Raw genomic sequence first — 21150 nt, 5'->3', positions numbered from 1 at the left:
AGAACAATTGATTACTGTCCTCTTTATAACAGCCCGCAATATATTTGAAGACTTACCAGGTCAACATCTCAGTCTTTTCTCAAGACTAAACATGCCCAGTTTTTTTTAACCTTTCCTTACAGGTTTTCCAAACTTTTAATCATTTTTGTTGATCTCTTCTGGAGTCTCTCCAATTTGTCCACATTTTTCCTAAAGTGTGGCACCCAGAATTGGACACAGTGCTCCAGGTGAGGTCTCACCAGTGCTGAATAGAGTGGGATAATTACCTCCTATGGCTAATATATAACACTACTGTTAATCTACCCCAGAATATTTGCCTTTTTTTGCAACTGCATCACATATTCAATTTGTGATCCACTATATCCCCCAAATCCCTTTTCAGATGTACACCTCTACCCCTTTATAACGCGACTCAATATAACGCGGGTTCGCATACAAAGCGGTAACGCTCCGACACGCTGCTCTGAGCAGCGTGTTAAGGGGGCCGGGCTGGGCAGGTTGGATAAGGGGCAGAGAGTCTCGGGGGCGGTCAGGGGCTCCCCCCCCCCACGGTCTGGGGGGCAGGAGCTGTGGGGCAGGGAGGATCCACTTTTGGAGGCCCTGCAGTCCCAGAGTGGCCCAGGGGACTAGCGGGGGGCTGGGAGCAGACCGCTTTGCTTCCCTCACCCCAACTGTGTTGCTCGGGGGAGGGGGCTTGGGGGAAGGATCCCCCCCACACTCACCGGCAGCGGGGGAAGTAGAGCAGCCCAGCCCCAGCCCGCTCTACTCTGCCAGCTCCCAGCTGTGGCACTCCTCTTCCCACCACAGGTGAGTGCGGGACCTTTCCCCAACCCCCACCCCAGCAACACGGCTGGGGCTGGGGCAAGGAAAGCGGAGTAGGCTGGGGCCGCATCGCTCCACTTCCCGCTGCCAGTGAGTGCAAAGGGTGTCCTTTCCCCAACCTCCCCGCACTCACCGGCGGCGGGAAGCGGTGGAGTGGAGCAGGCTGGGGCCACGTTACTCCGCTGCCTGCGAGCACCTGTCAAGGGGCGGGGGTCTCTGGAGGGGGCGGTCAGGGAACAAGGAATTGGGGGGGCCAAAGCAAGTTTGATATAACGTGGTCTCACCTATAACGCAGTGAGATTTTTTTTGTCTCCCGAGGACCGCATTATATCGGGATAGAGGTGTACTGCCACGTAACCAGTTATTCCCCATTTCGTAGTGATGCAATATTTTTCCCTCCAAAATGAAGTACTTTACATTTGTCTCTAGTGAATTTCATCTTGTTCATTTCAAACCAATTCTCCAATTTGTCGAGGTCCTTTTGAATTCTAAGCCTATCCTCCCAAGTGCTGCAATCCTTCCTGGTGCGGAGTCATCTGAAGATTGTGTAAGCATACTCTACACTCCATTATACATGTCATTAATGAAAATATCGACTAGAACTGGACCCAGGACTGACCCATATGGAACCCCACTAGATATGCCCTTCCAGTTTGGCAGTGAATCATTGATAACTCCTTTTTGAGTATGGTCTTTCAATCACTTGTGCACCCAACCTTAGTGCAATTTCATCAAGACCTCATTTCCCTAGTTTGCTTATGAGAATTACATGGGACTGTGTCAAAAGCCTTACTAAAAATCAAGATATATCATGTCTCTACTTCTCCCCTCAACCCTGCCATCCGTTAGGCCACTAACCGTGTTAAAGAAGAAAATTAAGTTGGCTTGGCATGATTTGTTCTTGACAAATTTATGTTGGCTATTCCTTATAACCATATTATACTCTAGGTACTTACAAAATTGATTTTTTGATAATTTGTTCCAGTATTTTTTCAGATATCAAACTTAGGCTGACTGGTCTATAATTTCCTAGGTCCTCTTTGTTGCCCCTCTGCAGGCCTCTGGGACATCGTGTGATCCCAGGGAGTTCTCAAAGATGACTATGGTTCCAAGATTGCTTCAGTTAGTTCCTCAAGTACTCTAAAATGAATTTCATCAGGCCCTGCTGACTTGAATACATGTAACTTCTCTAATTATTCTTTAACCTGTGCTTTCCCTTTTTTTGGCTTGTATTCCTTCCCTCTTGTTAATATTAATTCTGTTGAGTATCTGGTCACCATTAAAGTTTTTAGTGAGGACTAAAGCAAAATAGGCATTAAACACCTCAGCCATCTTGATATCAGTTATTAGCAATCCTTCCCCACTAAGTAATGGGCCTATACTTTCATTTGTTCTTCCCCTTGCTCCTAATGTATTTAAAGAACTTCTTACTGCCTTTTATGACCCTTGCTAGATGTAATTCATTTTGTGCCTCAGTCCTTCTGATTTTGTTCCTATTGTTTACAATGCTTGTGCTATTCTTTGTACTCCTTAGCAATTTGTCCATGTTTCCACTTTTTGTAAGACTTTTTTGATTTTTAGGTAATTGAAGAGCTCCTGATGAAGCCATACTGGCCTCTTACTATTCTCCCTATCTTTCCTTCACATTGGGATAGTTTAGAGTTGTACCTTTAATATTGTCTTCTTGAGAAAGAGCCGACAATACTAAAATCCTCTTTCCCTTAGTTTTTCTTCCCATGAAACCTTACCTACTAGTTCTCTAAGTTTGTTAAAGTCTGCTTTTTGAAGTCCATTGTTCCTCTCCCGCTCTCACACCTTCCTTTTTATAGAATCATGAAATTTATCATTTCATGATCACTTTTACCCAAAATGCCTTCCACCTTCAGATTTGCTACCAATTTCTCCCTGTTGGTCAGAATCAAGTCTAAAACTGTTGTCCCCCTAGTTATTTCCTACACTTTCTGAAACAAAAATTTATCCCCAACATATTCCAAATACTTATTAGAAATTATGTTTTGCCGTTTTACTTTTCAGACAAATTTCTGGGTAGTTAAAGTCTACAATTACTACCAGGTCTTGTTTTGCATATTTCTGTTGTTCAAGAAATGCTTCATCTCATCCACCTACTCATCCTGATTTGATGGTCTACGGTAGACCCCTGCCACGACGTCACCCTACAGCACATGCTATAGGCCACTTAAAATGAAATGCACAATTAAAAGTTAGCAGGCAGTAAGGTGCATAACCAATTGTAATGAGCCATAAAAGCACTCTCTCTGTTTAGTCTACATTTTTAGTGTCTAGCAGAGTTATAAATTTAAGTTCCCACGCTCATCTTTTGAAGGTGTTTTGCAAGTTTCCTTTGAGGATAAGGACTGAGAGGTCAGATATGGAATTAACGCTTTTTGAAGCGTCCACCCCAGGTAACATGTTTTTGTCTTTTATCATCTTTCTGTGTAAGTTCATTCGAGACTATAGTGATTGTCTGGTTTCACCCACATAGTTGTTTGGGGCATTTGACGAGCTGGATGTGATAGACATGTGTAGGACCCACAAATCTTGAAAGGTGTGTTGTGGTGGGTGTCTGCAAGTTTTGCACCTGTTGTTCTGACAGGGTCTGGTGCTGTTTTGAGTTGGTGTGTCCTAGTCTGTGGGGAGCTTGCTTCTGATGATGAGCTTAGTGAGGATAGGGGATTGTTGGAAGGCCAGAAGAGGGGTTTTTAATTTTTTTATTTGACTAGACCTCAAGTAGACCAAGTCCCTAAAAAGCATTCTTTCAAATATTATTTAGAGGGCAAGGAAAATTAACGGGAAGAGAAAGACAGAAATACAAACATTAGCTATGTTTATAAAAACTTTCAAGGAACTTCTATACGCATGGGTGTCTGAAATCTCAGTGAAATTTATGTCTGAAGAAAGCGGGAGGTGGCAATTTTAACACAAGTGTTACGAAGTCAGAAGCTTCTGTTTCCCAGAGTAGAATCAATGAAGAGTCCAATGACCGATCCTCTCCATTTTAAACAGTCAGACTAAAGGATTGCCGACTTGTATAGAAATTGCCATTCCAAACTAGACCAACAGTTATCTACTTTTGTAGTCTTTCTTCCAGAAGTGGGCAATATCTGATTCTTCAGAGAAAGGGTAAAGAACAATATAATGTAGCTGTCCAATTGTGCGTACGTGTGTAAGAGTGGGATGGTTAGGAATGACTTCCTGAGCTTGCAACTTCCCAAGAATGAAGCTTACATCTTGAAGTAAATACTCTCTTCTATTTGACGTAGTGGTGGAACCAGATAGAAACTCAGTAACAGAAGCTGGTAAAAATGTATATGCTCAAAAGTTGCCATATGTCATTCTTCTACGATTCTATCAGTGCATCAAGTCCATTTTACTACATGATCCCTAAATGATAAATGGTTACTGTATAGTGTATTGAGGGACTGGGATATATGACCAGAAATCAGACTTTTGGCAGCAAGGGTTTTCAAGGTGGCAGTTGTGTAATTTAAACTTTCAACAAATCTGCAGTAGTTATATTCCAATATAGTATTGATAAACAGATAGTTATTGGTTAATTAACAGTATTTCAAATAATGGAATCAAACCTTCTGGAGGGTTTTGTGGGCTGGGTTGATAGAACACATTTACTACTAGAAGTTTACCTTTCCAACTGGCAGTAAGGAAAACAGAGCTTGAAGAAAGAACCACAGAAGAAAGACACCAAACACTCTGGTCTCCCATAAACTATCAAATGCTGGCAAAGGAGGGAAGTTCATAACACTGGGGTCTTCCTGTTTGCACTTCAACAGCAGATAAAATACAGTGGCAGGCAGGAAAAATATCATGCAAAAGGCCCCTGTAAATAAAAACCACACAATAGTAAAAGAAACTTGGAAAATAAAAACATCCCATTAGAACAACAATTCTCCATCTGTAGATTAATAAACCCATACATTATTTCATACCAGGATAAACACTTATTTGATAAAACAAACAATTGCATGTAATGCTATCAAAGATTACCACCATGTGTTTACAATGGCTGTGTTAGCCACAAGTGAAAAAGTCATCCTAAATAAGTGCCAATTAAAAAAATAATAATAATAATACCATGCTACATAGTTTGTTTTTAAAAAAGAGGATTTCTATAAACAAACCACACACTCTAGAGTTACCTTAATACCAGAAAGAGAGTGGTAAAAGAAATTTTATAATGTAAAACCATATATAAATTATCTAAACTGGCATTTCTATAAATTGGTGTTGCTGTTTTAGAGCAAAACTTCCTCTAGAAACAGACTATTATAAACAAAGAATTCCATAACCTTAGATAATATAAATAAATTGCTTTTAAGACAGGGAATCTTAAAACTGCCAACTCAACCAGTTGTGAAGTTGGACAGTGTAATTTTTTTTTTTTTTAATTTAAACTAGGTTCAATGTAATTAGATCAGTGTGATTTTAAGATCACTGTTTTCATCTAGACTCTTTAAGGAGAGCAGCTGAAGGTGCTCTGAAATTTAGAATATTAGATCCAGTGCCAGTGGAGACAGATTATCTTGCTTGCCCTGTGTGACTAATCAAAAGACAAAAAATAAAATCATAGAAAGGCAGGATTGGAGAGGACCTCAATAGGGCATCTAGTCCAAAGATGAGGCAGGACTAAGTATTATCTATAATATCCCTGACAGGTGTTGGCCTTACCTGTTTATAAATACCTCCAATGACAGAGATTCCACAACCTCCCTTGGTAATTCATTCTAATCCTTAACTACCTTTACAATTAGGACATTTGCCTATTGTCTAACCTAAATCTCCTTGCTGCAGTTTATGCCCATTACTTCTTGTCCTGTCCTCAGTGGATAGGGAAAAAAAAACTTATCACCCCTCTTTTTATAACAACCCTTTTACATACTTGAAGACAGTTATGTCCCCCCTCAACCTTCTTTTCTCCAGACTTAACTAACCCAATTTTTTGTGTCTTTCCTTGCAGGTCTTGTTCTCTAGACCTTTAAATATTTATGTTGCTCTCTTCTGGACTGTCTCTGAAGTGTGGTGCCCAGAACTGAACACAGTACTCCAGTGGAGGCCTTATCGCTGCTGAGCAGAATGGAAGAATTACTGCTCATGTTTTAGCCACAAGGTGCCACAAGTACTCCTTTTCTTTTTGCTCATGTTTTGCTTACAACACTCCTGCTAGTACATCGCACAATGTTTGCCTTTTTTCCCCCCCCTCAACAGTATTACAGTGTTGACTCATATTAAGCTTGTGATCCACTATAACCCCCAGATTGTTTTCTACAGTACTCCTACCTACACAGTAATTTCCCATTTTGTATGTGCAAATGTGAGGGGGTGTGCCAACCCTGCACTTGCCCCGCAAGGGTTAACCACGCACTTTGGGGTCAGGAGCCCACGCCCCCACTGGGCATACTCCAGCTGGAAGCAGTATATAAAAGGTGGCAGCTTAGCTCAATCAGGGCTGACTGAGGAGAGCAGATGCATGCTGCAGGCTCCTACCAGGGAGCTGCTAGAACTCCAGCCTGCAGAGCCTGAAAGCACTGAATCCACACCAAGACCCCAGTCAACCACAGAGAATGCAGGAGATGGAAGGCTGCTACCCCTGAAGGAACTACAGGATTCCGGACAAACGGTATGAAGTGGCCCAGGGAACATGTTTATTAAGCAAGGGACCTAAGCCTGAAGCCAGGACTACAGGTTCTGCAGGGCACTGAGTTGGGACCTAGTAGAGTAGGGTGGGCCCAGGTCCCCCTAGCCTAACACTAGGCCCCACAGCCCTGAGGTCAAGGGCAGCCCCATAGACTCTAGCTTCTAGCCCCAACCAAGGGAAGCTCCCTAATCTCTGTCGGCTAGGCCCCGCCACTCTTACTATGAGAAGCCACATTCACCAAAAGGGGGCGTTCTCCCCCAACGGTCTGAAATCCTGTTACAGCGCAATAGATTATTCCTTCCTAAGTGTAGTACTTTGCATTTGTCCTTCTTGAATTTCATCCTGTTTATTTTAGACCATTTCTCCAGTTTGTCAAGATGATTTTTAATTCTAACCCTGACCTCCAAAGCACTTCCAACCCCTCCTAGCTTCCTATCGTCCATATATTTTATGAGCGTTATTCTCTATGCTATTATCCAAATCATCTGAAAAGATATTGAATAGAACCAAACCCAGGACAGATTCCTGCAGGACCCCACTCTATATGCCCTTCCAGCTTGACTGTGAACCATTGATAACTACTCTGAGCCCTGGGCTACATTGCTAGTTTAGGTCGGATTTAGCAGTTTAGATCGGTTTAGCCCTGCACCCGTCCACACTACGAAGCCATTTTTTCCCGACTTTAAGGGCTCTTAAAACCGGTTTCTGTACTCCTCCCCGATGAGTGGATTAGCGCTGAAATCGACCTTGCTGGGTCCAATTTGGGGTAGTGTGGATGCAATTCGATGGTATTGGCCTCCGGGAGCTATCCCAGGGTGCTCCATTGTGACTGCTCTAGACAGCACTCTCAACTCAGATGCACTGGCCAGGTAGACAGGAAAAGCCCTGCAAACTTTTGAATTTCATTTCCTGTTTGGCCAGCGTGGCGAGCTGATCAGCACAGGTGACCATGCAGTCCCAAAATCGCAAAAGAGCTCCAGCATGGACCGAACAGGAGGTAGTGGATCTGACTGCCGTATGGGGAGACAAATCCGTGCTATCAGAACTCCGTTCGAAAAGACAAAATGCCAAAATATTTGAAAAAAATCTCCAAGGGCATGAAGGACAGAGGCTATAACAGGGACCCGCAGCAGTGCCGCGTGAAACTTAAGGCGCTCAGGCAAGCCTACCAAAGAACCAGAGAGGCAAATGGCTGCTCAGGGTCAGAGCCCCAGACATGCCAGTTCTATGATGAGCTGCATGCAGTTCTAGGGGGTGCCCCTACAACTACCCCAGCCCTGTGCGTGGACTCCGTCAATGGACTCTCACGCAACAGGGATGCGGATTTTGGGGGATGAGGAAGATGAGGAGGAGGCTGAAGCACAGCAAGCAAGCGGAGAAACCATTTTCCCCGACAGCCAGGAACTGTTTCTCACCCTGGATCTAGTAACGTCCCAACCCACCGAAGGCAGGCTCCCGGACCTAGAAGGCAGAGAAGAGACCTCTGGTGAGTGTACCTTTGTAAATATAATACACGGTTTAAAAAGCAAGCATGTTTAATGATTAATTTGCTCTGAAGACTTGGGATGCATTCGCGGCCAGTACAGCTACTGGAAAAGTCTGTTAACGGGTATGGGGATGGAGCGGAAATCCTCCAGGGACATCTCCATGAAGCTCTCTGGATGTACTCCCAAAGCCTTTGCAAAAGTTTCTGGCGAGGGCAGCCTTTATTCCGTCCTCCATGGTAGGACACTTTACCACAGCAGGCCAGCAGCACGTAGTCTGGAATCATTGCATAACAAAGCATGGCACCGTTATGGTCCCAGTGTTTGCTGGCATTCAAGCAACATCCGTTCTTTAATCTCTCTGTGTTATCCTCAGGAGAGTGATATCATTCATGGTCACCTGGTTGAAATATGGGAATTTATTAAGGGGACATTCAGAGGTGGCTGTTCCTGCTGGGCTGTTTGCCTGTGGCTGAAATCAACCCGCTGTTAGCCACGCGGCGGGGAAGGAAGGGGTGAAGCGATCAACCCAGAGAATTGGGGGTGTGTGTGGGGAGGGGTGTTAGTTGGGTTTGTGCTGCATGTTGTGAAAGTAGAATGAATTATATTGAAATTATAATTCATTAAAGAAATGCTACTTGAAGGGTTTGTTGAAATATAGTTGTCAGGAAGAGAAACATTAAGGAGTGAGAGACAATGGGTCCTCAAACTAATTAACTTAGAGCTCCTACTGAGCTAGGAGATTGGTAAATGTTACTATGCAAATAAGATATGTATGTATATTTGTCAGTTTCTGCTTTCTTTTGTCTCTTATGTTAAATTGGCTTTGGCTTAGCTGTATAAATAAGTTATCTTGAGCCTCAGAGAGGGGCTCACATCTGGGTGCATTAGCAAAGCGCTTTGCTTATAAACAGAGTGGTCTGACAAATTATGTGAGTCCTGAATCTGACTTTGACAATTTGGAGGTTCCACCGAGATGACAACCGTCTTCACTGGGGCCGTGTGACTCCTGACTGTTCTTAGAACGGGCGTGACAAGCCGGCACCTGGGCATTTGGCCCGAGCAGTCCTCCGCCAGAACAGAAGGGGCATGACACAGAGAAGTCTACGCCATCGAACCTGTTGGTTCCCACTCTGTTCTGGTAGGGATCCCGGGATCTGACATCAGGAATCTGGTCAGGTAATTATTTCTGTGTTTTGTCCGAACTGAGGACTGTCTTGTCTCTGTGTCTATCTGTCCTCCCTGTGGTGTGTTTGAGTCTGGGCGCCGTCTCCGTCCGGGGATCAGCTGACCAAAGGTTCCTGTCCCCATGGTCTGAGTGAGTGAAATCTGCACAATCGCAGCCGCACCGCGTCTTGGGTAAAATCCTTGGTGTGAAAGCAAGGGCGATTGAGGCAGTAGCCTGTGGGCTCCTTTTGTGTGTTGCTCCGGGCATTGCTCTGACGAACCCGACTTTCCTTCTTGTGTGATTGGTGTGTAAAGTCCTCCTGTATGGGTAACCAGATGTCTAAGTCGGGACAGTTCCCTAAAGGAACGCCGGCTCAGTTTATGTATTTTAGGAAGAGTCCGGACTCCTGTAAATTTCTGGAAAAATGGTCTAGGCTAAGGGGGTCGGGTCGAGTGGCTACTACCACCACTACGCTTCTGTCCCCAGAAGCCTTTACAGCTATTCTGAGGGAAAATGGGCCCTTTTCCCACAGAAATGGTCTATAAGGGACTGCTGCAGGCAGCAGACAGAGAGAGAATCCGATCAAAATTGTTTGACTATTGGGTAATGTAATCAAAATCACTAAAGGATGTAAGGGGTTTCTATTGGAACTTAACTTGGCTGCTCCTGGTTGCGTCTAGTTGTACAAGATGGAAGTGTAATCGGGGTACAGTTGTGTAAAAGAGTAATCACAATGCAAGGGATGTTAGGCAAAAGAGAATTGTGTGTGTGTGTATAGTGCTAAAATCTGAAGCTGTGTCTCAGCTATTACCTGAGAATAAACTTATTGCTTGGTACAGCAGAGAAACTATTGCAAACATGGTCTGCTGCACAAGAGGAGAAACTGAGATACACCACCTCATGAATTTCATAAATGACCAGTGAGTGGGGTAATTCACTAGCCTGACTATAGAACAAAATAAGTACAGCCTGGAGGTAATTCTTCTGTTTTTCCTGCAATTAGCAAGGAAATTTGTAAAAGAAAGTGGTATTATTATTAAGCAATAATCTGTCCCCACCAGGGAGGTGGAAATTGTTTCTTTTGTTTTTAGACTCTACAAGCAAGCTGGCGCCAGCGGAAGAATAACTCAGAATACTATGGATCTGTGTTTTGTGTTGTTTGTCTGTGGTGTTTGTCTTGTTGCTAGCACTGTTGTGTTTTAATGAACAGAAAACCTCATGACATGGGTGGGGGATGGCTTCAAAAGGCTGACCTGCGGGGGTGGGGAGACGTGTATGGGAATGCAAAAGGCTAACGCAGGAGAATCCCAAAATTCAGTGGCCACTGTTAGGATCTTGGGACAAAGACAGAGTAGACGTCTTAAAAGACAAACTCAGCCAACCTAAAACTAAACTGGCAAAAAGAGAGGTTGATTGTTTCATGCAGTGGTGGGAAGAGGCAAATCATAGATGGACAGAATCAAAACTTGCCTCTCAAAGATTCTGGCTTCTATCCCACCAGATGCAACTCATTTTACTGTTGTTGATTTGTGCTCTGCTTTCTTTTCTGTCCCGGTTCACCCTGACTCCCAGTTCCTGTTTGCCTTTTCTTACAAGGGGCAACAGTACACATGGACCACACTGCCCCAGGGGTATACTGAAAGCCCGTCATTTTTCCCAAGCATTAGCCCGAGACCTTGCTGACCTTGTTTTCCCGTCCAGGTCCACACTAGTCCAATATGTAGATGATCTAGTCCTCTGTTCCCCTTCATTGTCTGCCTCTGAAACTGACTCTTTAGTGCTCCTTACTGCCCTAGCAAATAAGGGTCACAAAGCTTCTCGCTCTAAACTACAACTCTGTCAAGCTTCTGTCACATACCTTGGCTTTCTCCTCTCCCAGGGTTCCCGCGCACTTTCTCCCACCCGCGTCCAAGCTATCCTTAGCTTTCCCCGACCCCGCTCCCCACGCCAGGTCCAGAAGTTTTTAGGCATGGCTGGATTTTGCAGACAATGGATTCCCCAATATGCCTCCCTTGCAAAACCTCTCCAGGAACTCACTCGATTCTCTGTGCCTGACCCCATGCCATGGCCCCCTGAGGCCAATTCTGCCTTTGTTTCCCTCAAACAGGGTTTGGCTTCTGCCCTGCCTTAGGGCTGCCTGACTATTCTAAGCCTTTTACCCTTTTCTGCCACGAACAATCTGGGTGTGCACTTGGAGTTCTCACTCAGATGCACGGAGAAAAGAACCGCCCAGTGGCTTATTTCTCTGCCACTTTAGACCCTGTTGCCCAAGGCTTACCCCTCTGCCTGCGTGCTCTGGCTGCTGCAGCGCGCCTACTCGAAATGTCTGATTCCCTTGTTCTCCGCTCTCCTCTTACCCTCCTGGTCCCTCACCTCACCTCACCTGCTCCAAGACTCTGCCCCAGAAACCGAGAAGCAACCTTGGGCAACCCAGGATTCTTCTCTACATCCCGATTCCTTTTGGCGCTCGCCTACTGGTGCCTTTGTAGCCCCCTTTTAACTCTACCCATCTCTGGCCACCCTGCTACACGGTGTTTCGCATGTCGTAAAGGAGGGGATGGTCTCTGCTGTAACAAAGACAGGATGGTGCGCCCCCCCATTTTAGCTCTTTTGCAGCCCGCCACTGTGCAGCCTGTACCATTTGCCAAAGCCATAATATTGGTAAACCTGTAAAAGTGGCCCAGGGGTTCCGGGGCCTGCCTCAAGCACCGTTCTTGCACAAATGCCCAAGTGTCAACAATATGAATTTATATTGGTTATGGTATGTTTATTCTCTGGTTGGATTGAAGCCTTTCCTTGTCGCAAGGCTGACTCACTGTCTGTTGCCAAATGTTTGTTAAATCATATTATGCCTGCCAAGGGAATTCCTGCTACTCTGTCCAGTGATTGGGGTACACATTTTACTGGACAACTTGTTCAACACCTGGACCGTATATTGCATATCAAACACCTGTTGAACTGTCCCGACCACCCACAGAGTGCAGGTGCAGTTGAAAGACGAAATGGTGTACTTAAGAATAAGCTTGCTAAAATTTGTGACTCTACAGGATTAAGCTGGCCAGTAGCCTTACCATTGCCCTTATGGACATGAGATCCACTCCATCCCAAAGGCATAAATTAAGTCCCTTTGAAATTGTTATAGGACGTCCTATGCGAGCTATGACAACCATTACTCCCTTTCCAGATTTGAACTTGAGTCACAGTGCGCTCCTTCAGTATTGCAAGGGAATAATGCAAGCTGTAAGTCACTTCCATTCACAGGTTCAAGTCGCCTGGCCCACGGAACCCACCTCCGACGCTTGCCACAACCTCGAGCCAGGTGATTGGATCTACGTACGGCGCCATCATCGAAAGAATGCCTTGGAGCCCCGGTGGAAGGGTCCTCATCAGGTACTGCTTACTACACAGATGGCTGTTAAACTATCTGGCATCGCAGCGTGGATACATGCTTCACAGTGTAAGAAGGCACCACCCCCAGAGAACCAACCACCACCTCAGGACAACGCAGAGTCAATTTTGACTCCAGAAGACGACGTAGAGGAACAGTCTGCAATACTCTACAATCTACGCTCTCGTAAGGGTTGCCAGAAGCAGACGAACCAAAAAAAAAAAAAGCAGTAGTGAACCTAGCGCCTACTGCCTGGTGGGCGTAAAACCGTGACTGCAGTTCCCTCAGTTGAGGTTGTCAGAACCAGAAGAGCCTTGCCTCCAACACGCGCCTCTGCCTGTTCTTGGCTGCTGGTATCTTACGGTCTGGGGAGACCATGATGACAATTCTTATATCCAGTAGCAGGTGTGGATAACTCAGACCCTTAATATTTCTAATTGCTGGGTCTGCAACCACATCCCAGCCCACTCTCAAACTGGTGTTCCTGTCCTCGCTATCCCACTCAAGTCCCCAGACCTCACTGGAGGGCCTTGTCCGTTTAACAAAATATGGAACAGCAATGACACTTGGGAAGCAGTGGGAATAAATGCATCTAAATGGATAAGTGTGGTGGGAGGGAAAGGGTCATTGGTGTTGGGTGTGTAATGGGACAGGGCTGGATCTGGGGAAAAGCCGTTGCCTTCAGCATATTGTGGCCAATAGTGTATGGGATTATTCAAACAAAACTAAAAAGTGGCGGGCCGGGTATGGAGATATGAATTTTTTCTCAACCTGGGATCAAACAGAGAAATCAATCTCATGTTCCCCCTACAGTAACCTTCGTGAAAACAATACAATCTTTCAATGTCATGCAAATAACACCACTCCTCGTAAGGAGAATTACCCTGTACCCTTTGGGGGATACTACTCCTCCTTTGCAAACACCTATATGACAAATGGGTGCAACCAACCCTTCCCGGCCTTAATAGACCATCACTGGGTGTGTGGGACCAGAGCTTATACCGCACTAACAACTAATTGGTCAGGAATCTGTTATCCGACTCTTCCCACAATTCTGAGTGCTAGAAACCTTCCCTCGAGAACGCCTCTGCAATTTCAGGCGAAAAAGAAGGGCCTTAACAGATGCCCAATGGTATGTAAATAACATAAGCCCCTTAACCTGGGAAGAGGCCATTGGCGGTTCCTTAATACCATTAGGGGGAGTAATACACCATGCAAAAAGGCTCCTAAGGTTACAAGCAGTAGTTGAAAAAATGGCAAATGAAACCGGAGAAAGTTTAAGAGCCCTGGCCAAAGAAACAGGGGCAATCCGACAGATGGCCCTCCAAAACCGTCAGGCATTGGACATAGTTCTGGCAGCAAAAGGAGGGACTTGTGCTCTCATTGGAAAAGACTGCTGTGTGTATATACCAGACAACACCAATGAGGTAACAGATCGTGCTAGCCACTTAGAACAAACCGCATATCTTCCCCACGAAGAGCCAAGTTCTTTATGGAAGTGGCTAAGTAAACTTTTCAATTTTTCTGGCATAGGAAACTGGTTGTTTCAGGGAGCCTTAACTCTCCTGTTTGGAATCCTAATAATTTTTGTATGTTTTCAGTTACTTTCCTGTTGTATCCAAAATTGTGTCAGGCATGCTACACAGATAACTGCCCCAAACCAGAGTGCTAATTTGATGATTTTAAATATCACTGATGAACAAAGAGATAAAGAACGATTGATATGTGGAACCCAGTCATTGTTGGTCATTGCGTAGCTTAACCAAAAGGAGGGATTGTGAAAGTAGAATGAATTATATTGAAATTATAATTGATTAAAGATATAGTTGTCAGGAAGAGAAACATTAAGGAGTGAGAGACAATGGGTCCTCAAACTAATTAACTTAGAGCTCCTACTGAGCTAGGAGATTGGTAAACGTTAGTATGCAAATAAGATATGTATGTATATTTGTCAGTTTCTGCTTTCTTTTGTCTCTTATGTTAAATTGGCTTTGGCTTAGCTGTATAAATAAGTTATCTTGAGCCTCAGAGAGGGGCTCACATCTGGGTGCATTAGCAAACCGCTTTGCTAATAAACAGAGTGGTCTGACAAATTATGTGAGTCCTGAATCTGACTTTGACAACGTTAACCTGAAAACCACAGCACCTCCTTTTAAATGGCCAACCCATTTTAAAGGGCCAACCCAACGGGTGCTTGGTATGTGAACTGAGAGTGCTCCTGTTTGAAACCATTCCCACGTGTTAGAAAGGTTAAAGAAGCCAAAAGACTGTGGCTTACCATGTCTGCCTGCAAGCCAAATTCTGCTGCCCGCCGGCCCTGCATGTGTGATCTCTCACACCATACCGGCAGACCCTCAATATAAGAGGCAAAATGCTACCTTGTAAAGAAAGCACACATTCTCTGTAATGTTAACAGCTTGCTTCACTGTGAAAGTCTACCCATTGTTCTCTAAAATGTTTCTTTTTAAAGACTAATCTTTTTTCCCCCTCCCACAGCTGCAAATGTTTCATCGCTCCACGTATCATCTCCGTCCCAGAGGCTATCAAACATTAGAAGCCGGAAAAAAAATCGCACTCGCAATGAAATGTTCTCTGAGCTCATGCAGGCCTCCCACACTGAAAGAGCCCAGCACAGTGCGTTGAGGGAGACAATGTCAGAGTCCAGGAAAGCACAAAATGAACGCAAGGACAGGAGGGAGTGAGAGGAGAGGAGGGATGAGCAAGAAGACAGGAGGGACGAGCGAGAGGAGAGGTGACGTCAGCGTGATGAGAGGAGGCAGGATGCAATGCTGAGGCTACTGGAGGATCAAACTGATATGCTCCGGCATATGGTTGAGATGCAGGAAAGGCAGGAGCACAGACCACCGCTGCAGCCCCTGTGTAACCAACCGCCCTCCTCACCCAGACGCCCAAGAATGCGGTGGGGGGCCTCCGGCCACCCAGCCACTCCACCCCAGAGGACTGCCCAAGCAACTGAAAGATGGCATTCAGTAAGTTCTGAAGTGCAGCGTGGCCTTGTCCTTCCATCCTCCCCCACCCCACCTGGTGCTTCCCTCCTCCCCCACCCCTCCCAGGTTACCTTGGCAGTTATCCCCCCATTTGTGTGACGAATTAATAAGGAATACATGAATTTAAAACAGCAGTGACTTTATTGCCTCTGCAAGCGGTGATCAAAGCGGGGAGGGGAGGGCAGGGCAGGGCAGCTGGCTTACAGGGAAGTAAGAGTGAACCAAAGGGGCGGGTTTTCATCAAGAAACAAACAGAACTTTCATACCATAGCCTGGCCAGTCATGAAACTGGTTTGCAAAGCTTCTCTGATGCGCACCGCTCCCTCCTGTGCTCTTCTAACCGCCCTGGTGTCTGGCTGCACGTAATCAGTGGCCAGGCAATTTGCCTCAACCTCCCACCTTGCCATAAATGTCTCCCCCTTACTTTCACAGATGTTGTGGAGCACAATGCAACCAGTAACAACAGTGGGAATATTGGTTTTGCTGAGGTCTAACCGAGTCAGTAAACTGCGCCAGCGCGCTTTTAAACATCCAAATGCACATTCTACCACCACTCTGCACTTGCTCAGCCTATAGTTGAACAGCTCCTGACTACTGTCCAGGCTACCTGTGTATGGCTTCATGAGCCATGGTATTAAGGGGTAAGCTGGGTCCCCAAGGATAACTATAGGCATTTCAACATCCGCAACGGTTATTTTCTGGTCTGGTCCTGCAGCTTTTGAAACAGACCTGAATATGCGAGCGTCATGTACCTTTCCCGGCCATCCCATGTTGATGTTGGTGAAACGTCCCTTGTGATCCACCAATGCTTGCAGCACTGTTGAAAAGTACCCCTTGCGGCTTATGTACTCGCTGGCTTGGTGCTCCGGTGCCAAGATAGGGATATGGGCTCCGTCTATAGCCCCACCACAGTTAGGGAATCCCACTGCAGCAAAGCCATCCACTATGATCTGCACATTTCCCAGGGTCACTACCCTTGGTATCAGCAGATCTTTGATTGCGTTGGCTACTTGCATCACAGCAGCCCCCACAGATTTGATTCCCGACTGACCGGTAGCTGTCTGGCATTGCAAGCTTCCACAGGGCTATTGCCACTCGCTTCTCAACTGTGAGGGCTGCTCTCATCTGGGTATTCTTGTGCCTCATGGCGGGGGAAAGCAAGTCAAAGTTCCATGAAAGTACCCTTATGCATACAAAAGTTTCGCAGCCATTGGGAATCATCCCAGACCTCCAACACTATGCGGTCCCACCAGTCTGTGCTTGTTTCCCGTGCCCAGAATTGGCATTCCACAGCATGAGCTTGCCCCATTGCCACCAGGATGGCCAAATTGCCGGGGCCCGTTCTTTGAGAGAAATCTGTGTCCATGTCCTCATCACTCTCCTCACAGCGCTGCCGTCGCCTACTCGCCAGCTTTTGCAGGTTCTGGTTCTGCATATACTGCATGATAATGCACGTGGTGTTTAGAGCAGTCACAACTGCCGCGGTGATCTGAGCGGGCTCCATGCTTGCCGTGGTATGGCGTGAGCAGGAGAGCAGAGTGGAAGCGGAAGTGACAGGTGGATGACGATGCTGACAGCAATATGGTGCCCACATGGAAAAAGGCACGAAACAACTGTTGGCTGTTGCTTTCATGGAGGGAGAGAGGGGGGAGCAAGGGGTAGGCTGGCAGCAGATGGTGCTGCTGGCTGGGAGAGCAGCCTGAGGCAGAATAGCCCCCTCAAGGATTGAACTCACAACCCTGGGTTTAGCAGGCCAATGCTCAAACCACTGAGCTATCCCTCTGCCAATATTCCAGGCAAGACTGAATCTCCATTAGATAAAAAACTTAAAGAAGAGAATGACCTGCATCACTCCCATTTATTTGCAGGCACCCCTGACAGACTTTACTGAGGTTTGCCAGGAGCACCCTTGTCTGCCCAGGCGCGCCAACCGACCTGACCGAGGCCAGCCAAGAGTACCCAGGAGACAAGGACGGCTACCAGTCATACTGCACTATTTGCTGCCACAAGGCAATGAGCTGCTGCTGTGTAGCAACGCAGTCCCACGTCTGCCAGCACCCAGGAGACGTACGGTGACGGTGAGCTGAGCAGGCTCCATGCTTGCCATGGTATGGCATCTGCACGAGTAACCCAGGAAAAAAGGCACAAAACGATTGTTTGCCGTTGCTTTCAGGGGGGACCTGAAGACATATACCCAGAACCACTCGCGACAATGTTTTTTTGCCCCATCAGGCACTGGGATCTCAACCCAGAATTCCAATGGCCGGCGGAGACAGCGGGAACTGTGGGATAGCTACCCACAGTGCAACACTCCGGAAGTCCACACTAGCCTCGGTACTGTGAATGTACTCTGCCGACTTAATGGTCTTAAGTGGGGACACACACAATCGACTGAATAAAATCACTTTCAAAAAATCCAACTTCTATAAATTCGACCTAATTTCGTAGTGTAGACATACCCTTAGTATGATTTTCCAACCAGTTGTGCACCCACCTCATAGTGCGTTTGTCTAGGCTAGATTTCCCTAGTTTGCTTATGAGATGGGCACATGAGACAGTATTAAAAGCCTTATTAAAGCTGAGATATCAAATCTACTTCTTCCTCCCATCCACAAGGCTCACTGCCATCAAAGGATATTAGGTTTGTTTGACATGATTTGTTCTTGACAAATCCAAGTTGGCTGTTATTTATCACCTTATCTTCTAGGTGCTCACAAATTGATTATTTGCTCCACTATCCTTCCAAGTACCAAAGTTAAGATGACTGGTTTATAATTCCCTGGGTTGTTCTTATTCCCCCTTTTATTCATAGGTATTATATTTTCCCTCTGATCTCTCCCATTCTCCACAGGTTCTCAATGATAACTGCTGATGGCTCAGAGATCTCTTCAGCCAGTTCCTTAAATATTCTAGGATGTATTTCATCAGTCCCTGCTGACTTAAGCCATCTCACATGTCTAAGTTAGGCCATGTCTACAGTAGCAAGCTTACAGCTGTACCGGTGCAGTTGCGCCACTGTAAAACTGCTTATGTAGCTGCTCTATGCCAACAGAAGAGAGCTTGCCCATCAACATAATAAAACCGCCTCTATAGTAGCTATGTCAACAGGAGACGCTCTCCTGCCAACATAGCACTGTCCACACTGGCACTTCTGTTGATGTAACTTATGTTGCACAGTGCTGTGTTTTTTTCACACCCCTGAGGGACATAGTTATACTGACAAAAGTGGTAGTGTAGACATGGCCTTAGATGTCTATTAGAGAGACAAGGTAGGTGAGGTAGTATCTTTTATTTGACCAACTTCTGTTGGTGAGAGAGACAAGCTTTTGAGCCACACAGAGCTCCTCTTCAGATCTGGGAAAGGCGCTCCCAGCATCACAACAAAGAGCAAGGTGGAACAGTTTGCTTGGCATAAGTAGCACATGCTGATAAAGGACCATTCAAGGCAGAGTGGCCTGTTAACATCTTTGCAGTCATAGGACAAAAAAGGGGGTTAGTGGATTACAGATTGTTTTAATAAGCCATAAATCTGTCGAGTCCATGTTTTTCCATGTCTAGCAGGGTAATAAATTTAAGCTCCCAGGCTCATCTTTTGAAAGTGTTGTATAGGTTTCCTTTAAGGATTAGGACTGATATAGAGTGATCGCTTTTTGAAAAGTGTTCACCCATAGATAGGTGTTTTTGTCTTATTTTCCTGTGAAAGTTCATTCTTAACTTGTTTTTCCCTATTTTAGCCTCAGATCCTACCCAATTTACACTGATGTTCATTATGTTAGTTGTCAGATCACTGCTAATCTTTTTGGTGAAAACTGGAACAAAAAAGGTGTTTAACACTTTTGTCCATTGTTTTCTGTTATTGTCTTTCCCTCCTCATGGAGTAATGGGCCTATCTTGTCCTTGGTCATCTTGCTTCTAATGTATTTGTAAAATGTTTTATTGTTACCCTTTATGTCCCTAGCTAGTTTAATCTTGTTTTGTGCCTTTGGCCTTTCTAATTTTGTCCCTAATGCTTGTGGTACCCCCCCCCACACACACATCTTCCATGATTTGACTTTTTTTCCACTTTTTGGAGGAGTCTGAGCTTCAGGTAATTGAAGACCCCCTGGTTAAGCCAGGGTTGTCTTTTACTGTACTTCCTATCTTTCCTATGCACTGGGATATATCTTTAAAAAGCTGCCAACTCTCCTGAACTCTTTTTTTCCCCCCTTAGACTTGCTTACCTACCAATACCTGCTAATAAAAGCAGTTCACCATATAGCTATAGATATAAAGGGATTTATTCGAGGGTTGTGTCCAACTACAGTAGTATAAATTAATAAATAAGTCACCATATGCAACAGGCAGTGGTGGTTAGCACAGGCACTGTGTGAAAATGTGTGTGCCACATTCGAGGTGTCTGTATTCACAGAACTAAGTGCAAGAATGCTTCTCTCATGGATTTTTTTCTAGTTTTGTCCTCTCTAATTTTAACCCCAAAGGGCTACATCTGTAATAACAAAGAATGTAAGATTGAAAACCCAGTGTCCCAAAGCAATGGTACTCCACTATTTCCCTTTGTAAACTATTCCAGATTTCAATCAACTAATGGTCAGAAATCTTTCACCACCCCTTATTCAGCCAAAATTTTCCTTGTCTTATTTTTACAGCATTAAACCCAGTTATTTTCCAATTGTCTTTTAAAAAAAAATAAACTGATCATACTAATTCCATTGAAGTAAAGTACATTTGCCTTCAGTAGTTCTCCAAAAGGTAGAATATCTGAGTTTGAGACAACTGGCTTTTCAAATTATGAAATTTAAAGATGCTTACTCTAGTAACTTCAAGGAGTATCCCAACATGCAGTAGAAAGATCATGATAATCACTCATCTGCCTCACAACAGGTCACAACAGAACCAAGTGTAAGGTATCAATGTCACCAAATGCAAACAAGATACAGTAGCACCAGATGAATGACCACAATTGGGGGAGAAAGAAGGGAATCTTTGAGAATGGCAACGTGATATCAAGTAAAAATAAATCTGTGACTATCACTATTGTTAACATACATACCAATTCTTCCACCAAACTCGAGCTCCTTTGTTTGTGTTGATACTTTTTCAGTAGTTTTTGCTGTCTCAAAAACTCTCTGTTCCAAAAATATTTCTTCCTTTTTCTTCTGTCTTCTTGGATGTAAGGTATACTGGTCAAGCACATGCCGAATTTCTAGCTCCGATTCAACTTTCTGCTGATAAAGAACAAAAGGTTACAAAAACCAAACAATTACCATGTCTTATTCTACAGAGTGGTGTAATCAAGAGAACATTACTCAGATCTGAGCACTGAAGTACAATGCATTTTTCCCCAGTTAAAAGGTATTCAACTATATTAGCAGTAGAAGAGAAGACAGCCAAAAGGCAAACATTCTGCTTAATAAGCACATCTGCTGTCTCCACTCTTCCCAATTCTACAAGCCCTAGTCCTCCCTTCAGATGAGTGTTAACCTAAATGACCACCTTCCCCTGCTAGAAGAAATTTTAAAAAGCAGCCATGGAATTAGTGAAATGAGTGCTAAACTTCACTACTCAATCTCTTCTTGGCTGTGTGTTGCATTCCAAAGCCCTCCCCTTAA

At 45.0% G+C, this 21150-nt stretch overlaps 1 protein-coding gene across 6 annotated transcripts in view; it reads right to left on the bottom strand.

Annotated features, from left to right (window-relative positions):
- The window catches only part of LBR (lamin B receptor), a 51776-nt gene that overhangs the window by 14513 nt on the left and 16113 nt on the right, over positions 1–21150 (bottom strand). For 3 of the 6 annotated variants that reach the window (XM_043543589.1, XM_007071713.4, XM_043543590.1), the window contains exons 5-6: positions 20592–20766; positions 4485–4678 (exon numbers count right to left, since the gene is read on the bottom strand). In XM_043543589.1, the coding sequence (XP_043399524.1) occupies positions 4485–4678; positions 20592–20766 (369 nt within the window). The remainder of the gene's footprint in view (positions 1–4484; positions 4679–20591; positions 20767–21150) is intronic. The other 3 variants (XM_043543592.1, XM_043543591.1, XM_043543593.1) reach the window with 1 other exon arrangement.

This window comes from Chelonia mydas, chromosome 3 (genome assembly GCF_015237465.2).
Source record: "Chelonia mydas isolate rCheMyd1 chromosome 3, rCheMyd1.pri.v2, whole genome shotgun sequence".
Taxonomy (NCBI): Eukaryota; Metazoa; Chordata; order Testudines; family Cheloniidae; genus Chelonia; species Chelonia mydas.
Note: the sequence above shows the minus strand (reverse complement) of the source record. Positions and strands in the feature narration are given on the sequence as shown.